Here is a 20,399-nt window from a genome sequence, read left to right on the forward strand (position 1 = left end):
AGCAGAAAGCAGGCATACAACTCTGTCTCTGGTCTTTTTATCTGGTTCAAGTTCACAGTCAAAGAGATGCATCTTGAATCAGGTTGTATCAGCTGATGAAACATACCTGACAATATTAAAGTTCGTCTACGTCTGTGGAGGAAAATTTTATATGTCTTACAAATGTATGAAGTCAGACTGAGCTCACTGTTCATTAAAGCACACCTCAACCTCTGGATTAAAACCTCAGGAGGGGGTAACGCTGTCGATGTCCAGGCGTCCTGGTATGCCTAAGTGACTGTGATGAACTTCAGATCAGGTGTGTAACCTACAGCCTACCTGTGTGATGCAGGCGCCGGTGAACGCCACGATCACAGCCACGACGTTCACAGTCAACTGGAACTGCAGGAACTTGGAGATGCTGTCGTATACGTTTCTCCCCCACATGACGGCCTTGACGATGCTGGTGAAGTTGTCATCGGTCAGGATGATGTCAGACGCCTCCTTCGCCACATCTGTGCCAGCGATTCCCTGACAGGAAGCAGAGGGACACGATCAAATCCCAGTTTATGATTTTAGATGGAAGCTCAGAGCAACCAGGCAGAAGCCGTTTTACTGTCAACAAATCATGTGTGCAGGGCTTTTTAATGGGATGTGCTGACAATACACAAAATATAGAATGACAATAGACTTTTCCTGTAACTAATGACATGGTACATTTTATTTCAAGATGAATCTAAATGGAGAAATCAAAGCATGAGCTGCAGCATCTTTGGTAACTAACAAGCATCACTGGATCACAAAGAGCTCAAAGCTGAATCTGCTGGTAAAAGGTTCAAACACTGAGTCTACAAAATAAATAAATACATAATATCAGGCATTTGATTGGAGGATGATCTGCTCCACCAATCAAAAACCCATTTTACCCTTTTCTACTTATGACATGTAATAAATCAGACATGAAGACCAGCAGGCTGTTCCTGAGTTCAGTCCTGTCACTGCCTCATCAACCTCATCTGTGCTGCAGATTCGAGATAAATGACACCTCAGGCCACATCATCATCATCATCATCATCATCATTTTTCTATTTTCAATTTAACAGTACTGTCAGTTCTCTTGCAGTTGTTCTCTGAGAGTCTCGGTTAATTTTTCCTGAGGAGTTCGAAGTTGCTCAGCAGTTATTTGTCCTTACATGACCACCAAGTGCTCTGTCCGCTCTTACAGGTCTCTCTCTTCATGGGTCGACAGCGGGGGTCTCAAACTACAGCACCATCTTGGGGACCAGATCAAGCCCACAAGAAATCTGACACACACACACAGTCTCATACAGCCTGTGGTTTTCTTTCCCTTTTTGAGTTTTCTACACTGTTTGATATTAGAGTCATGATTCAATTTCCAGCAAGGCTGCAAAGGCGGAACATAAAAAAATGTCTTTTCACTTCACATATAATATTTAGCAAGCTGTGGTTGTCAAGGTGACGGCTGGGATCCCCTAAAGGGGTCGCAAGATAAATCTGCGGGATTGTGAGATGATCAGTGAGGTAGGAAAGAAGAAAACATAAATACATGTGTATATGCTTTTCTTCAGTCTGAGAGGGGAACTGAACACAACACATGGGCAAATACAAACTGTGGTGAAGGGCCACGGAAAGACATTGCTTCACTTCAATTGTCACAGAGTTCACAAGCCAAAACGTTTGGGAACCATCAGCTGTGACACCTGACACCAAAATGTCTCTTTCTAAAAATTTGGTATAAGACTGCTTCCTGTCTCATCTTCAGGAGAGAGCACCATTATTCTACTGTATCTCCAAAACACTATGACAGGTACAAGGGGGAGGAGAAGGAAAATAAACAACCTGGTCAGTGGCCCTCAGGCCATTTGAGTTTGACACCGCTGGTTTAGAGGAAAATGCAGCTGAAGTGCAGACAGATTTAACTGAGAATATTTAAAACCCAGTCGACTGACTCAGCTGTAAACATAAAACAGGAGGATTGGTCTCATGTTAAGAGTAACCATGAAGAAGCTGTGATCTGAGTCGCTGTGTCTCTCTGCAGAGTCAGACTCTCCCAAACAGACGGAGGTGGATCGCTCTCTGTATTCCAGCTGAACAGGTGAAAATTGAACGGGGACACTTGGTGCAAACTGAAAATATTCCAAATGGGACACATTAGGACGGGAGGGTCACAGGTTTAAGTCCCCAGTGTGTCTCCGTGATGGGTTCAGGAACAGTAACTACTGTCAGGGAGCTGTTTGACAACACAGCAGCTGCTCAGCAGCCTGCAGGAGACACTGGTGTTCAGATGACTTTTCCTCAGTAAATAAAGGTCACAACAACACACAGCGCTCAGCTGATGGCACTGAGCTCATCCACAGACCTAACTGATAAATATCTGATATTATGTCAGCTGATCATATGTCAGAATAGCTCTTTGTGCTCCGATGTCAGCTGGGAGAGACACCTCACCGTGAATCTCTTCTGACCTAATGAACAAATAATCATCAGCAGCTGATGATTATAGGATTCATTTGTATTCACAAACAATGCTTCAGGTTTCACTCACTCTCTTTGTTTCTCAGGTAAATCACTTTCTGCTGCTGCATTTAACCCAGAAACCCCTTATTTACAGGCCCCACATGCCTGAGCAAGTCATGCCGTATTATTGCTGTATTATTGTTTTCAGACGATGCTGGGCAGCTCACACATGAGCACTGTTCTGTGTCTTTTTTCACCTAAGGTTGTGGGTAGTCTGTTCTCTGCTTCCCGGGGCTGAGTTTGTTTTATCCTTGTGAAGAGTCACAAAGTCACACGTCAAATATCAACTCACTGAAATTTAACTACAGGACACTAAAAAAAAAACACTATAAAACATTATGGGGTATATTTTCTTTTCACTTATTTGCCTGCTAAGTCTGTAAAGTGCACTGATATGACTAATTTCAGACCAGTGTGCAAATTTGTTCTTAATACAAATATACAAATGTAAATATCAGACTCTGTGTCGGCAGGTGGTCATAAAAGATCACACCAGCGTGCCTGTAAGCTTTAGCTCCTTAACCACAAATAATGTTAAGATCAATTAAAGTGCAATATCAACACCAAACACATAACTTTTCCAAAAAGGAAAGCAGACAGGACAATAACGATGATGGACGACACAACTCAATCAAATTTAGTGAGTCTGCTAACTGTATTGTAAGACTGCTACATTATTTATAGCATGTAATACAGGCATAAGCCAAAAATATACAAAAGACAGAATCACTATCCCATTTGTGTGTGTTGGTCTTTGGAGAATAAAGGCAGCAAACATGGCAGCAGAGTGGGACCCCACTATGCGGATGAACCGAGTCATCCAAGCTCAACATTTATTGATTTATTATTCCATTTCACAGCTATCTTAATGAATGCACGGCATTAAGCTCAAGCGTTACTGTGGATGACGTTTAGAAAAAAATACCTATTTCATGGCTGCATTAGAAATGTAATTAACTCAAAGGCTTTTTTTCCCCCTTTTGGTAATGATGCAGAGCAAAGAGAAGCAGCAGATGAACGAAGAAGTGAAAAGCCGAGGAACAAAGAGGACGGAGAAAAAAAAATGGAGAAAAAAATGAAAACGTGGTTACCATGGCAAAGCCAACATCAGCTTTTTTGAGGGCGGGGCCATCGTTGGTGCCGTCTCCTGTCACCGCCACCACCTGTCGGGTTTCACCCACCGTGCTGTCAATGATGCCTGATCAACAGAGTGGAACAGAGAAACAAATCTCCATCTCAATGAGTGTATGAATATTTCAACAAAGACACGGACAGCAAACGAAGTCTCTGTTTATGTTAAAGCATAAAAAACACAAACATGCAGTGTCTGTTTATTTTAGTTTTCAACCAACATGAAATCTACACATTCTGCATCGTAATACCGAATCCCACCTTTGACCAGTGTGTGTTTGTCTGTCGGAGACGAACGAGCCAGAACGCGCAGTTTGGGCCAAACTTTGTCCAGACGCTCTTGTTCCACCTGGAAAAGTAAAACATGAAAAATAGTTTCATCAATTTTAAAATATAATATAATCAATCAATTATTCAAAATATAATCCCTGCCAATGAAATGTTAAGCACTGCCTTTTATAGGTTTTGAAGTATTACTATCCCGTATAATGGAAATACTGTAAAATGCCCTGGTCAGTATACTCTCAGTCATAATTCCTAAAAAACAAACAGAAAAAGATTAAGGGAGCCATATTAGGATTGTTTATTTATTTATGTTATGTGTTTATTTAAAAAACATTACTGTGGGAGGATTTCCTGTTATCAAGCGTTATCAAGATTTCCTACTATGTTGTAGTTGGTTTGACACTGAACTCACTGGCTTGTTAAAGTTAAATCGACTGGAATCAAAACACTGTCACAGACAGTGACCCTCCTCTGCGCTGCATTGAGGTAAAACAGCAGATAAAGAAACTACACACTAGTTTGTAGTTTGTCAGAAAATTTTGCTCTAGCTCTTCTCTCATTGGTCCCTGCCGTTTTCTCACTATTTCCATGACAACAATTAATAAGCTGTGACTTCCACCTGTTCTGGAAGGCACTGATCTCTATCCTGATTCTATACTACAACTAACTTGCATGGTGCAACCTGTTTTTAAGTTGACAGTGTTACTCACACACTACTGCAGCTTTAGTTTATTTTTATATTACGATGTTGTTGGTAAAATTAACTCCTCTCACCTCTCCCTTGTCGTTTCTGATCTGCTGGTTGAACTCTTTGCCCTCCAGACACAGGAAGTCTTCTCCGGGCAGCAGGATGCCACACTTGGTTGCAATGGCACGGGCAGTGTTGATGTTATCTCCAGTAACCATGCGTACGGTGATGCCTGCACGCTGGCACTTCGAAATAGCCTCGGGTACCTGGAAGGGTGACAGAAAAAATAAGCAGTTTCAAAAACATGAAAACTGAAAGAGCTGAAATGAGCACCGATATTAACAAGACCAGAAGGACGGAGGAACTGTCCAACTTCTGTTCCTAATCTATCAATCACCTAAAAGAATATTTTGAGCCAACAGGAAGCATCAGTGGCAAAAAAAACTTGCCACTGATGTTGAGGGTTTTTTTTTTTTTTGGTTGAGTTTATTTTTCTGAATTCATCCTAAATAAAAACAGAGACTCAGAGGACGTTCACCTAAACAAGAGGTCCAGCTCATCCTGCAACAGCAGGAGCAGGTTCTACCTGAGAACCCACTGCTGTTGATCTCAGTGTGTCAGAGATTATAGATAAATAAACAGAGGTACAGACAGAAGTCTGTGAGGAGTCTGTGGTGATGTGATGGTCAGCTAACAATCAGAAAGCTGTCGGCTACTTCCGCTGCTCATCAGGAGCTTTCTGCTGACCAACAGGGGTCCTGTGTGTTTGCTTACAAATACATGGACACATCACATGTTTGATTGAAGCACAGCGGAGCCCTGACTTGAGTGGAGGCATGAAGAGGCCTGATTGTTATTATGAGTCAACATTTTCCAGGATGTGAAACGTTTGAAGAATCTGGAAACAAATTTAAGTTCAGACACTTGAGGCGAACACACACCGGCTGCTTCGTGGAGTGTTGCATAATTCTTTGAGCACCGAACAGTGTTTGTCCAATCATAGCTTTCTAACTGTAACTGTGCGTTTTAGCCTTGGACATGTTAGCTTTAGCCTCAGTTTAGCATAATATTGTGCATGTGGCCATCAACCGCATATTGAAAACCCTTTTGTATGGTTTTCATTTTAGAGTTTCTAGCTTTACAAACTGAAGAATTTTTACTGTCACCAGAATTTGAACAGTTGAAATGATGAGCATCCAGCTGCTGCTCTGCTCTGCCCTTTAAGTCAAAGAACTGACCACAAACTGTAAGTGGTTATACAAGGGTTCAGCTCTTTGATGGTGGAATCAGTTCTTTACACGTTTACAGAGCAGACTACACCGTCAGGTCACAGTGACATACATGTTTTGTAGTTCAGAAAACAAAGAAAAAGAATCATTCTGTGCCAAACAGCTAAAATATTCTGAGTCTAGTGTCCATCACGGGTCGTGTAGAGATAAACGAAGAGCTGCTGACTGTCCCCTGCTGCTCTCCAGTTATTTCCATCCTGTCTGTGATCTTTGTGCTCTGACATTAAAGCAGCAGGCAGCAGCACTGATGCTTTCTGAGCTTCATTACAGGCTTCATTTAACACTTCGGAGTGTCCAAATCTGACACACCTGAGCAGGACTCACTTCAGTCTCCATGTTAGGAAAATATTGTTTATTTACTTCGACACTGTCACACACAACTGAATGTGAACTGAACATTTTTTCCTTTAACACAAATATTATAGTTTTATCATAGAAACCCTGTCACATTAGTTCAGTTACGGTTGTCATGTGGAAGATTTCATCTCCATTTTCCCTTTGTTCACTCATGATCTCTCAGGGATAAAATGAAATTCAGTGACGCTCTGCTGCATTCCTGCAGTGCATGCAGGACATTTCAGACTCATTTTTTTTTTTTTATCAGTGAAAACAGCTGCAGACGGCAAACACTGACTATCAAATACTGTAGATCTACTCACACCGGACAGAAGTCAATGTAATGCTGCACATAACAGAGGTAACAGCTGCACGGAGCTGCAGGCTTATCAAAGTCACAAAACTGCTTCTGTCTCTTTTCATGCAAACAACATCATGAATGTCTTTGAGGAGAAACTGTATGATGTGTGGACCATTAACCTTATTCATGTGATTCATGGAGTCGAGACAAAAAGACATAGGAGGTACATAGGAGAGCGATCGAGGAGGCAGGGGGCTGCAGCCTGGAGGAGGCTGTGACGCCAGGATTTTCACCCTCCCAGTGTGAAGATCCACAACATGTTGATTTTTTTTTATGATTTGTATGAATCGTTTCCGTATTTCTCTCACATGCATGTTTTTCTTATGCTTTAGTCCCGCGTTTAGCCTTAGTCTCCTTTCTCTGAACCGTCATCTGAAGCAACGTCAGTTTTTTGATGACGCGGCGGCACAGCTGGATCAGCTGTCAGTCTGCAGGTGTCGACAGCTCTGTAGCGTCTTCTTAGAAATTTTCCAGGCAAAGAAATGACACTGATAGATCACTAAAATGTGTTTCTTGTCGAAAAGCCAAAGACCCTCCTCGTCTCACCAAATATAATATTATGCATGACAGTTAACACAGATCCACTTTTCTGAGTCGCAATGTTTAACTTTCTATCGCTCCTGGTCTCATTTTCTAGTGTTTATTGCGCTGGGGAAAATCCAGTAATTCTGTCCACTTGACCCCCCCCAAAAAAAATCTTTAAAAAAGTTTCTGCTTGAAATTGCTCTTTAACTAGATGGCGAATTGGAAACAAATTAAATCTAAGCATTGGGAGTAATATTAAACCTGAGGTGCATTTGTCTCGGTATAAAACTGCAGTGCAGTGGTGATGCAGGGTCAGAGTAATCGAAATAGCTGCAGCGTCTTAGCCTTCAGACGCTTTTGGGAAACTGGGCCTGATTATTTTGAGTAAGCGAGGAAACATGAAGTAAATCAAATGAGAAACAGCCTTTGACTTCGATGTGATCGGACCACACGCTGTGCAAACTTTGTTTGTTTCAATGTGCTAAAACCTTCCGCCTCTAAGTCTACAACAATCTAGCAGAGATGAAGATATGGGACAAATTAGACTAAACACTTCCACATGTAATTAATTTTTCCTTGTTGGTAACAGTTCAGTGTGTGGCTGTAAAACATATTGGCAGTGGATGGACATGGAAACTGTCCAGCAGTCTAAGATGTGACATTTCTGCTGGTTTCTATTATCTGGCAGAAACAAGCAGGAGCTCGTTCTGTCTCCTTTATTTGTAGGTTCTGTTGTACTTAATGAGCTTTATCATGCACTCATTTAAAACGTAACCACGCTTTGGTCTGTTTCATTTTGTCCGTCACAGCCTCTGCTCTGCTGCCCACAGTGTGTTTGTGTTTGTGTGTGTCTGTGTAAGTGGGGTTAACGGGGGTTTGTACCTCAGGCCTGACGGGGTCCTCAATGCCGACCACGGCGATGCAGGTGAGCTCGTTCAGGATGTCGTTCTCGTTGTCCCAGTCTGGCTCTCCGGCCTCGGCGGGAAAGTCCCTGTAGGCCACGCAGATGGTTCTCAGCCCGTCGCACGCCATTGGCTCGATCACCTTACGCACCATCTCGTCACGGTCCTTCGGCTTGAAGACGCGAGGCTGGCTCTGGGGGTCCAAGATACGAGAGCATCTGTGAGAGGGGGAAAAGAGAGAGACGGAGGAGGAGGATTATAAAGATGACATTAAGAAGCGAGTAACGAATGCCGTCCATTACTTCATCCATCTGTCTGTCATTTGATCTCATGTCTTACTTCCTCAGGACGATCTCTGACGCTCCTTTGCTGTACATGCGGAAGCCTCCGTCAGGATTCTTCAGGACCGTGCTCATGGACTTGCGGGAAGAGTTGAAGGTATAAACCTTGTAGAGTTTCTCTTCAGGGACCTCATCTCTGATTGGCTGATAGTCCCTCTTCAGGTCCAGCACCAGGCCCAGCAGAGCACACTCAGTCTTGTTGCCCACGTGGCGGGGCAGGCCGCCTTCTTTCTCTGGAGGCTGAGAAGGAGCAAAAGGTTTGGATGTGATATCAGGGTTCATAGTTTCATCAGTTTTATGTCATTACAAACAACAAGGGGAGGACATCAAGAGACCCTCTGCATGTTTAGTTTAATGTGTTGGTTCACTCATACAATCTGAATATGTACTAAGGCTGAAGCTCAGAAGCATTTTGGATCTGATTCTAATTACCTAACATATCTAAACTCGCTGAGCTCAGAGTCTGGTCTGTTTCTTGGTTTTACAACACATTCTCAAAAATGTCTTTAGACAGGTGTTTTCCTACAGTACGACAGTTTCTCCCTGCAGGTGAGACAGTTGTTTATCTCAATAACCTTCACAAAAAGATAAGCAACTGTCGATCAACTGCCTGTGCTCCTGATCAACCCTCTGTTAGATAAGAGACATTTTGGTTGCAGGTGTGTTGTGGTGATAATGTGTTTATGTTATGTAAAGGGGAGCTTGTTTTTTTTTTTAACATGCAATAATAAGCTAATTTTTACGCTGCATTCTGCAAGAAAATTAAACAGTTACTCTACAATGAAAAAATCAATAAGTGACACAGTTTAAAAAGTTAAGTAATAGATCCAAACCCTCTGATTCCCCTGGCAGGTAGTCTGACATTTCAGGGTTCAGGGTAGGATTAGGTTTAGGTTTGTGTTATGGTCCGTGTTGTGGTTAGATGTAGGCGAGGCAGTGAAGGTCTCACCAGGATCTTGGTGGTGTACGCTGAGTTGATGGCGATGCTGTTGACCATCATTTCCAGAGTCTCTGGTTTGATGGCGTCCGGTTCAGGGACAGTTTTGTAGTGCGTGTCGCCGATGTACGCCTGCACCACCGTCATCCGGTTCATAGTCAGCGTGCCCGTCTTGTCCGAACAGATGGCCGTGGCGTTGCCCATGGTCTCGCAGGCGTCCAGGTGACGGACCAGGTTATTGTCCTTCATCATTTTCTAAAAGACGGAGGACGAGATGAGAGGCTTTGCTTTTAGACATAGTTTTGAAAACTTCATGACATGACATGTTTAAGGAGTTAAAAATCTATTGATATTACATTTCCCACAGTCCCATTTGCTTCCCATCCTGCTTACTTTGACAGAGTAGGCCAGGGAGATGGTGACAGCGAGCGGCAGCCCCTCAGGAACGGCCACCACCAGCACTGTCACACCAATGATGAAGAACTTGACAAAGTACTGGATGTAGATGGGGGTGCACTCGGCCACCCAGGACCGACCCTGGATCCCGAAGGTGTCGATCACAAAGAAGAGGATAAGGATGATGACGGTCACAGCCGACATGATCAGACCTGGTTGGAATGAGCAGAGCGAGTTCTAAGACAAGCACACGTCCTATAAGTTTGTTTTATATACAGAGGTTAGGTTAAAATCACAATCTGACGTCTGAAAAAGGTTAACAGCAGTTTGCTGAAAAAAAAAAAAAGTTTGAGGACAGCTGTCCCTTGTTCCATGTCATCCCCTTTGCTCTCTCTCCATGTTTTCTGTTTGCCTCTACTATCAGCTATCAAACAGCTGAAAAGGCATGACTCTTTGCATTTATCCTAATGTTTTACTTGATCGAACAACAGCCAAAAAAAAAGGTGTTGCTGGGTTATATTTCAGCAGAGTGGCGAGGTCTGGATGCAAAATTAAGGTAAAAATTCAGGCGTAACAGGAAGCCTGCCACTTACAATATACTACAATACACTTACAAAAAGGGGGAAAAAGTTGTTACTTGTCTGTGAACATCCTGAGTGTAAAATCAGAAACAGGTGAGGACAGGTGAGACAGGAAAAATCCACTGCTCGTGTTTTCCTGCGTCATCTCTCCTGTCTGTCACCTATCGTCAAAGTGTTTTGGCCCGAATTCTATTTCTGCCCAGTAATGAGGGGCAGTTTATTACTGAAGCCACCCCCCCCCAACACTCTGTCCTGAAAACCCCTCAGTGTATTAAGGTCAATTGAAATGACACAGAAAATACCTTCAATTCCGGGATGAATCGTGTTCCCAATAAATCATCCATTCAATAAAACTGAGTGCATTCTGACCCGCAGCCCCTCCATCCCCTTCCTGAGCACTTTGTGCGCTATTAAAGGAACAGTCCCAGATTTCTGGAAATCCCCTTGTTCTCTGTCTTCTCCAGAATCAGGAGAGAAGATGAGTTTCACCTCTGCGCGTCCAGGACGTGTTAGCCTAGCTTAGCACAAAAACTGGCTCAACGAAACTACGTAAAAGATGCAACAAGCAGAAGCTGTTGATTTTGAAACACTTGTGTGTTAAAGGATGATTATTCTAAGTCATATCATCCAGAAAAAACAAATGCTCAGTATAAAGAAGATTCTCAGTATAAGCACAGATTCTTAACAGGTTAGTTGCTTTGACCAGTGAGTTGCAGTGTTCAGCTTTAATAATCTGTGCTTTCCACTCAAAATTTATCCGTTTTGAGTTGCTCTGGTATCACAACTTTGCGAGAACCATGTTTGGAGACCTCTGGTTCTGACTGAATTTAGCCTGGCTGGAAGCTGTAACATACTGATAATATTGAAAAGCCTTCACAGACGCCGGCGGAGAGGTGAGCACAACACACCAGCCTGCAATAGCTGTGCTTCATTCAGAGCTTCTCTAACATTAAATATTCAGTGCTGATGAACAATAACATCACCTTCACCACTCCAAACAGCAGGGCTACAACTTCTGAGCGTGTGTTGGCATTCGCACACAAAGGAGAGATGAGCTACAGCACAGTGTTGTGTTTCCAGTGACTGTCAAGGCACCTTCGGGCTCCCTGTCTTTACAGACTCATCACAGCTTTGATCCGATTACCTGCACCATGGCCACACGTTGTTATCCGTGAATACACGAGTAGTCAGTGTGCAGTGCTAATGGACCTCACAAGTTTAAATGGCTGTGAAGACCTGGTTCTAGGGTTCAGGTTAGAATTAGATTTAGGTTAGGGTAAGGGGCGAGGGAATGCATGTGTGTGTGTGTCTGTGCCCCTCACCAGCTTTCCCGATCTGTACAGCCAGCCTGGTCAGTTTGCCCTGCAGCACCGACTTCTCCTTCTTTGTCACGTTGACCTTCTTCACTGGTTTGGCCTCCTCTTTCTCCTCCTTCTCCTCCGACTCGGCGGCCTCCTCACTCTTCAGCGGCTGGATCTCCAGGGCAATGCCGTCCTGGGTCTTGGCTGGAGCAGGAGGGGTGTGGGAGGATAAGGTGGTGGTTGAGGGGTAAAAGGAGGAGGAGGACGAAGGTGTTAAGGGGTAAATGAGTGAGGAGAAAGGCAGAACAGGTGTAAGGAGTAAAGAGAGATGAGGAGGAGGAGGTTCAGGGGAGGTCGGGAAAGGGTTCGTGACGAGGAAGAGGTGAAGATGAAGGAGGATGAGAGAGCGAGTTTTGGGATGGTGAGTCATGGATTGGGATGGAGAAAACAGATGGTGAAAAAGGTAGATGGTTGTATATTTAGGAATGAAGATGGAAGAGAGGAATCGGGAGGAGAGAACAAGGTAGGAAAGGTGGACAAAAGGTGAATGGATTAAATCAATAAAAAAATAATAATAAATTACAAAACAAAACAAAAAGAAGAAGGGATGAGGGTTCAGGAGTGGTTTGGGGATAGAGGGCAGAGAGGCAGAGAAAGCGTTACAGATTCAGCCGGAGGGAAAGTTGAAAACGTCGGACGAGTTTTCTCAGAGATCAGAAAAGACCCCTGACTCTTTATCATTAACATGGTGACCCTTTGGCTGAATGCAGAGAGCAGCATGTCATCATTTTATGATCACAGAACATTCATGAAAAGGTCCAGGTAGCTTTCAGAGAGTGTCAGAGACGAGTTGGGAGCAGCAGGTCATAATGAAGAGCAGCAGACAGAACAGAGAACAGCAGATACAACACAGAGGATTTAACAGGGGGCTGTCAATCACACACATCAGAGCTCAGAGTTTGGAACGAAGCTGGGCTCTGAAGTCTGACATGGCGTCTGGTTTCACGTCCTGCTCGGCGGCTCTGCTCCTCATTTGCATAAACAAACTGTGTATTTGCATTTCACCTCATCAGCTGTGATCCTGTTTGGACTGTAGTACTGTAACCGCAGCTTTTTTTTTTTTTTTTTTTTTTTTTATCTGTTTGATCTCCGCTGAAGAGCTTACACTGAACTCAGCTGCACTTCCTCCATCCACTGCTGTTTGTCATATTTCCATACCAAAGAAATGTGAGAATGTGATGAACGGAAACAGATCTACAACTAATCTGACACACTGATGTTTGATGTGCTGTTTGTCCTCGTGAACAACTGAGCTGACAACACCCACTGAAACTGGGATGATTTTATTCTGAAATCCCATAATTTCTGTTAGATTATTAACATTAAATACTGGAAATGTCTGATTGGGCCATTAAATTAAATACACAAATACTCAAATGCTGTCCATCAGCCGACTGTGTTTTCCTGTACTGAACCCTGTTGGAGAGTCACTGCTGGTAACAATATCAACATCACTTCTGGAACCAACAATACCAACAGATCATGGACATAAAGCAGGCTGAGATTCCTGGATGACCAGTAAAAAGTTTTTCAATAACAAGCAAACTCTCATCTGTTCACTGCTGAGAAACTCTGCCCCAGCTTATCCAAAACATAACCAGGTGATTTTAAAGCATTTCAAATAAAATTCCAAATGAATGGGGGAACACATCCATTGGAAAACTTGTTCCTTTTTTCCTATTTTTATTATCTACTGCTGTCAAACAACGAAGCCTGTAGGGTCTGCAAAGGTGACTGTTTCGATCACATCTATATCAGTTTTTGTTTTCTGCTGCAGAAACTTCTACTGGAAGCAGCCAAAAGCAAAATAAGTCTATAATAATAATGAGGTTTGGAATCTGCAGCGTTTGGGAGTGGAAAGTTTCCAGCAGAAAGTTATAATTGAAATGTATTAAAACAAATTCACTGGTCAAGCCTCATGTAAGAAACAGCTGTACAAACAGGATGTTCTTGATTTAAAGGAAACTCGACGCACTCACAGATTTAGTTGTACATGACTAATCATGCACAGAGAGCCCGCCTTTCTCCACACAGCAAAAACACTACAACAGCATATAGCCTATAAGAAAAAATAACAGAGGCTGGTGGGGTGGCTAGGGCTGCACTGAAGGTTGGGAGGTAGAGGGGTTATTTGCACGAACATTTATGGTACTGGCATCTTGTATGAGTCTCAAGGTCTCTAAAAAAGAAATATCCTCCCAGATCACTGTTGATATTTTGTAAAAAAAAAATACATCTACAGTGATCTTGGACATTCAAAGATTTGGGGATGTTAGCACGAAACCAGAGAGCATATCTTTAACGTGTATTTATGTGTGCTTTACGACACTTTAATCCCAAACTACTCCTTCACTGTCAGTGTGATTGGCTCACTCAGAGTTTCATCGAGTTGATAATGAGAAGCTCCCCACACTGAACTTCGCTAAAAGGGAAGTAATTTCAGGACAGCGCGACCTCGACATGACATTTAGACATTCTGAATGTGGGGATGAGTCGGTGTCAAACCAGGAAGCTGTGAGCTTTATGCACATGGTCCACTCTGAAGACAAGCCACAACATACAACTAACTGACACAGCTTCACATGAACAGGACTGAGACCCACTGACCAACCACAGAACTGTAAACAGGCGCAGCACTGAACCATGGGAGAACGCATGGCGGGCAGAGGGGAGGGGGGGTGTCTGACAATAAAAAAGAAAGCAAGTCAACAAACAGAAGACAAGCTCAAAGGATCACCCCAAAAAACGAAAAACGACAGCGATGCAGAACCACGACAGAGAGAGACAGGAGGAGGTAGAGGAGGCTGCAGAGCTGTGGAGGCTGCAGGAGACTTCAGCAAGACATAAAAATAACAGAGAGGAGGGAGAGAGTCAAACAGTGATTACAAGACAACATGAAGTCCTGAGCAACACCCTGCAAGGAGGCAACAGTGAGAGAAATGAGAGGAATCAAAGGCGAAAAAAGAAAAAAAAAAAAAAAGAAAGAAAAAGAAACTGAAGGTTCACAAACAGACGACAGCCCACAGCCCACTAATACTGTAAGGGTGCAACTCCCACACACACCGACAGCCTCCGAACAGCCAAAAAAACATCACGGCACTGCTGGGATCAGTTTGTTTTTCTCATCGGTGTCAACAGAGAGTCACATTCATTAGAGCATAATAAATGTATTGAACCATGTGGTGGGAAAATTCTAACTGATCCTCCATTAATTCTTAAATACAATGAGTCCTCACTCTAACTTCACATGAAAAATCCCCCCTCTTTCCTTTCTACTGTCAGTAGGAAGTGTTTAGTTTCAATGATGTTAACATTGATCGAAAACACAAAGCAAAGTAGACTAATTGGAACTTATCAGTGAATGAAAACAATATTAGCGTCAAAAGATAAAGTGAGAGCAGCAGAGTGGTGAGTATGTCATGACTTTTGTTGTAGTGATAGAATTAATTTTAACAAAAATCCTCCGTGTTTTCTAGTCTGCACCTGTTTTACTTTGATGTTGAAAGAAACTTCCTGTGTTTACCTGCTGTCTTCAAAAATGTAGTACATTTCCACACGAGTAATTCCATCAGTGCAAGGACACAGTCACGTCATACTCACCTCTCTGCTGAAAATACTTTCTGTTTATAAAACCAAACTGTTTTCATTCACTATTTATTTCAAGTTGCTTCTACTTTTCTGTTTTAAGCGCTGTCAGTTAAACTTCCTGCACACACTTTTTTTTAGGCTTTTAGAGTGAAACATCTGCAGGAAGTGTGAAGCTTCAATGACAGTAGCTTTACAGTGATCCCCCCAAAAAATGTAAAGCGGTAGCTTTTGAAGCTATCAGAAATACCTGACAATGTGTGTTTAATTTTTAATTTAGTGACTATCAATTCTATTTTTTCAAGCTCAATTTTTTTTTGACCACTAGAGGTCAAAAGAACGTCTCTGCCAGCTCTGACACATTATAAAGTGCAGACAGTTGCCTCCGTCCACATCCAGCAGGAGCAGAGAAACATCGTCCCACTGGAGTCATGTAAAGACAGCTGTCTGCTGCTGCTGCTGGAGACTGAGCCATACAGTTGATCTGCCATTTAAACCAAAATGAAGAGCTAAAAGAGGCTAAAAAGCTCAGTAGAGCTGCAGAGTTGGTGAGGATGCTCGCTGGGCAGAGTAGATGATGTGACTGTAGGTGCTTTGCTCTTAATGTGTTTTTAGTGGAGGTCGCCTGTGACTGCAGCTCTGTGAATTATTTCTGTGTGCAAAACTGTGATGAGCGTCCAGGAGCAGTGTGTGTGTGTGTGTGTGTGTGTGTGTTTCTGTGTACATCAAGAAGCATTCTGCCTGCAGCAGATGCTCAAACCATGGGAGGTCGTGAGGAGGGGAGCTCTGTGTGTGTGTGCGCATGAATGTGTGTGTCTACGTGTGTGCGTGTTGAGACAGCTTGCAGAGGAAGTTGGGCATGTGTTGGATCACACGGGACACAGAGGACGGTTGGCTGGTCGAGTTTGGAGCGATGACGTCACCCCCCCCCCCACACACACGCGCACACACACGCACGCACGCACGCACGCACGCACACACACACACACACACTCACACACTCAGTCACTCATTCGTCAAATCCATTACATATTAAACATTTAAAGGCACCAAAGGAGCACTTGATCTCAGCACAGCGTCACACACCAAGGACACCTGAGAGGTCAGACTAGCATGTTAAGTCTGGGACATTTTGAGGACAGAAACAGAGTTTTCACAAGCACATTATTTATATTTTGTAGAGAAATTATCACTCAATAAATAACTTTAGCAAATAAAGTCAAACGCCCATTAAAATTTCCAAAAGTCTAATATTGGAATTGTTTGTTTTCTCTGACCACAAGTCCAGAACCCAAAGATTTTCAGTTACCATCAAAGACGACAAAGAAAGCCTGCAAATATTCGAGTTTGAGAAGCTGGAATGGACCTCATAAAAATGACTTAAACAGTTATTTGACTATCGTAATATTTTCTGACTAATTTCAGATTTAGATTTATTTGAATTTAGAGGCACACTACATTTATGATATCAGTGCCTTGGCTGTGTAGCTGGTGAGCGCGAGGTTAGCTTACTAGCTTAGTTAAAGAGCAAATGAGCAAAACAGAGTGAGAGGTTATTATTGCACATTAATATGGATAATAACATGCAATTACATTTACTGATCACATATTTTTCTTAAATTAAAACATTCATCATTCATTGATCATTTCTCTACAAAATATAATTGGTGTTCTTGCAAAAACAATTTTTCCGTGCTCAAAACGCCCCATCATTCACTCAGAATTGAGCCCAAAATATAACTCGCCATGACGACTGTAGACGCTGTGATTGGCTGTCAAAGACTTGAAGGTTGAGAGTTGCACCCTTTGACAGGTAAAGCAAGGCGAAAGAAGTCCCCCTTTTTACAGGAGAGAGAGAGAAATGGACTGGATACTCCCCTCCTGCCGCTGGGTGGAGGGTGAGGAGGGGGTGAGTAACAGGGAGGATGGAGGGACAGAGAGGGACAGATGGATGAATGGAGGGGTTACCTTTGTTGCGATTTTCAGGGGGTCCTTGTTTTTTACCTGTTCGGACAGAGAGAGAGGGCGGAATGCTGATAAAATGGCTCAAAGGAAAAATAAGATCAAATCAAACCGAGGGAAAACACAAAAGTTCAAACTGATAGAAACCCACAGGTGTGTGTGTGTCGTGTGTGTGTTGTGGGCAGGAATGGACCAATCAGAGGAGAGAGACACATGACTTCCTGCAGCGGAGAACCAACGGCCACAATGTTTTATCAATTTATCAATATATCAGTCAACAAAATGAATAAAAATTAAAAGTTAAAAGTTAAACGGTAATGGCTTGATATCATGTAATGCTCAGTTTATATGGAAAATCCCTTTTAGTAGGTCTATTGTTTCAGTGTATATACATTACTATTAAACATTGTCTGAGGGTTGGCTAATAAGATCTGTTTTCAGGTTACACTTTCCAGATACACAGTTTATTTAAACACAGGTCACCCTGAGACAGCGTATACAGTGGTATTAATCAGTCCCCCCCATTTCTGTATCTTGTAACTCAATTTTGTTTTCTATTTCACTTTGTTTTGTTTACCTGCTGTTTCGTCCCTGGCAGGGAATCTTTGTTGAATGCCGCTTCCCTCTGTCATTTCATTTCCCATCATCTCTCTACTGTTGGCTTTCTAATAAATTCAAAAAAATCAGTTTTCAAGAGCTTGATTTTTCGAGGCTGAGGTTCGATCCAATTTCACACGAGCTAATAACAATGGTTCTGAAATGGATTGATATGGTGAGGAGGCTGCTGATTGGTCAACTTCACAGTTACCCTTCCAGTGCTTAAACACTTATTGTGAAAGGACAGGACAAGACAACAGGTTCTCTCAAATGATGTTTTAACATCGGTCATCATTGACTAAGGGATTTCAGCCTTCTCTCTTCACTGAACTCTGACCTTCATGGCTGTTTGAATATGCTCATGTGGATCTAAACATCTGTTATTGATCCTTGTAAGCTGTCCTTGACCTTGTGATCATGTATTGATCAGACATGTGACAGCGTGTGTGTGTGACAGCTGCAAGTCAGGTGAGTTTTCCTCCAAAGGGACATTAACTTCCTGTTGCCCTAATATGGAGCTCTCTGTTTTTATTGTGAAAGGAGGTTCGGCAAGGTCAAAGCCAACATCCACACACACACACACACACACACACACACAAACACACACACACACACACACACACACACACAGCTCTTTGTTATTCAGGTGGTGCTTTGTGATTGATGACTGGGACTGAAGTGCTGCAAGTGTGTGTGTGTGTTTGCACATACTGAAGGCTGAATGCCTCTAAGATAACCAATGGGTGAGACTCAAAACAAATGCATGAATGTGTGTCTGTGTGTGTCTACAGTGAGTTGATGCAGCCATGTGTGACCGTAAAATCTGCTGTGTGTCTGCTGCTACCAGAACGCAAATGTGCGTTCTTGCACTTCTATATTTGTGAGGACTAATTAAAGCTTCACACTTGGTGGGTGTGGACATTTTTGGAAAATGAGGACAGTGCTGGGCAGTGCGGACGTTTAGCGAGGGCATCTTGGAAAACTGGGGCCATTTTGTCCAGTCCTCACTTCTTTTTAAAGGTTCAGACTTGGTTTTAGGATTTTGGTTGAAATGAGGTGCAGATTAAGGCTATGGTTGGGAGCCAGGAATGGAGTGTAGCACTCCAGACACATGTATGAGATGCTAATCTGAAGTTGAATCTGTTGAATCTGAAAACTCGCCTTGTGGTTTTCCTCATTAGGAATTCAGTACAAGTTTGTGTTTTTAAAATCAGTGACTGGAGGCCGACAACATGTAAACCTGAGCGTCTCTCTCTCCGCTGAGCTGGTCCATTCAGCCAGTTCACAATGAATGCCTGACAAACTCAAACTTTAGCAAACAAATCAAATGATCAGACATAAACAAATTAAAGAAAAGGACATGAGTAAAAGGGGGTTAGCATGATCACAAGCAAATCAAAAGCAATAGAGACCGACTGCAGAAGCCTGTTGGTTTACATCAAACTGCTCTGTGATAGTACAAGGATCGTCTGGACTTTGGCTTTTTGAAGGGTTCCACTTCAAAAAGCAATTGTATGTAAACAAAATGTGCATTTCACATTTTCAACCAACATTACATCACTGCCAAATCAATACCTCAGCATAATGGCCGTAAGCTACCACAAATAAATGAGACCATGATGATGTATTTATTCAGGTGACCAGTGAAACAGATTCTTTCAGGGTCTGTGTGGAAACACCGTTCAGTTCAGTGTGGAGTGATGAGAAACATTCACCACCTCATATTCAGTTAAAGGTGGGTTTTACCATCAAACTGATTTACCATCAAAATTCATAGCAAGTTTTTGAGACAATGAGTCTTTGATTTCAGACAGAAGCAAACAAAAGCAGCTTTTCAGTTTTAAAAGTCAATGGAAGGACGTTTTTAACAGTCAGTCAATGAATGGTGTAACTTCATCACTTAGTCACGTAGCAATCGGCCAACCAATCAGTGAGTCAGCGACAGACATTTGCGTAAATAGGGCTGGCCCCAGTGTTGCGGTCCAGCCAAAATACGCCCTTGGTTACAACTGTAGGCAGTAAGCTATTTAGCCAGGCATGCTAATGTTAGCAGCTTACGATGGCTGCAAATGACGCCACCCTACAAACTCTGATGCAGAGTATCTCTCTTATTACACAATGTACATCAGATTTAATGTGCGGAGAAATCCAAACACTGACAGATCTGCCATGCCTTGTTATGGTTGCTTGCTGTGACTGGACGTTGCTGTTTGGGTGGGGGTGGGAGGTTAGTGAACACTCAGAAGTAAACTTGTGAAACTGTTGCTGTTAGTGTAAACATCCCCTTTGGTCAGATCTCATGTCAGCTGTGTTTAGCTGTTGCTCAGCAGATAAGATCACAGTGTAATAGAACATCATCACTACAGGTCACCTCATCCGTGGTCTCATTTATTCACCCACAATGCTTTTATGCTCAGACTGAAGCTAAATAATGTTAAAATACTACAATTAGACCCTTCAAAGAGCTCTTTTCTTATCAGCCCAGACTGGATGAAGACTACCTGCTGACAGAGTCAGCTATGACAGGAGAAACTTCAATTCAACACCAGCTGATAAAAACGTGCAAATATTTCCAATCTGCACTGTTCAAACAGTAGAGCAGAAA

The 20,399-nt window shown here is 42.7% G+C and overlaps 1 protein-coding gene across 2 annotated transcripts in view; it reads right to left on the bottom strand.

Annotated features, from left to right (window-relative positions):
- LOC121178841 (plasma membrane calcium-transporting ATPase 1-like) overlaps positions 1–20,399 on the bottom strand; it is a 79,543-nt gene that overhangs the window by 16,293 nt on the left and 42,851 nt on the right. For both annotated transcript variants that reach the window (XM_041033238.1, XM_041033237.1), the window contains exons 7-16: positions 17,204–17,239; positions 11,612–11,794; positions 9,706–9,920; positions 9,325–9,567; positions 8,374–8,615; positions 8,015–8,252; positions 4,708–4,887; positions 3,910–3,997; positions 3,609–3,715; positions 319–510 (exon numbers count right to left, since the gene is read on the bottom strand). In XM_041033238.1, the coding sequence (XP_040889172.1) occupies positions 319–510; positions 3,609–3,715; positions 3,910–3,997; positions 4,708–4,887; positions 8,015–8,252; positions 8,374–8,615; positions 9,325–9,567; positions 9,706–9,920; positions 11,612–11,794; positions 17,204–17,239 (1,724 nt within the window). The remainder of the gene's footprint in view (positions 1–318; positions 511–3,608; positions 3,716–3,909; positions 3,998–4,707; positions 4,888–8,014; positions 8,253–8,373; positions 8,616–9,324; positions 9,568–9,705; positions 9,921–11,611; positions 11,795–17,203; positions 17,240–20,399) is intronic.

This window comes from Toxotes jaculatrix, chromosome 3 (genome assembly GCF_017976425.1).
Source record: "Toxotes jaculatrix isolate fToxJac2 chromosome 3, fToxJac2.pri, whole genome shotgun sequence".
Classification (NCBI taxonomy): domain Eukaryota; kingdom Metazoa; phylum Chordata; class Actinopteri; family Toxotidae; genus Toxotes; species Toxotes jaculatrix.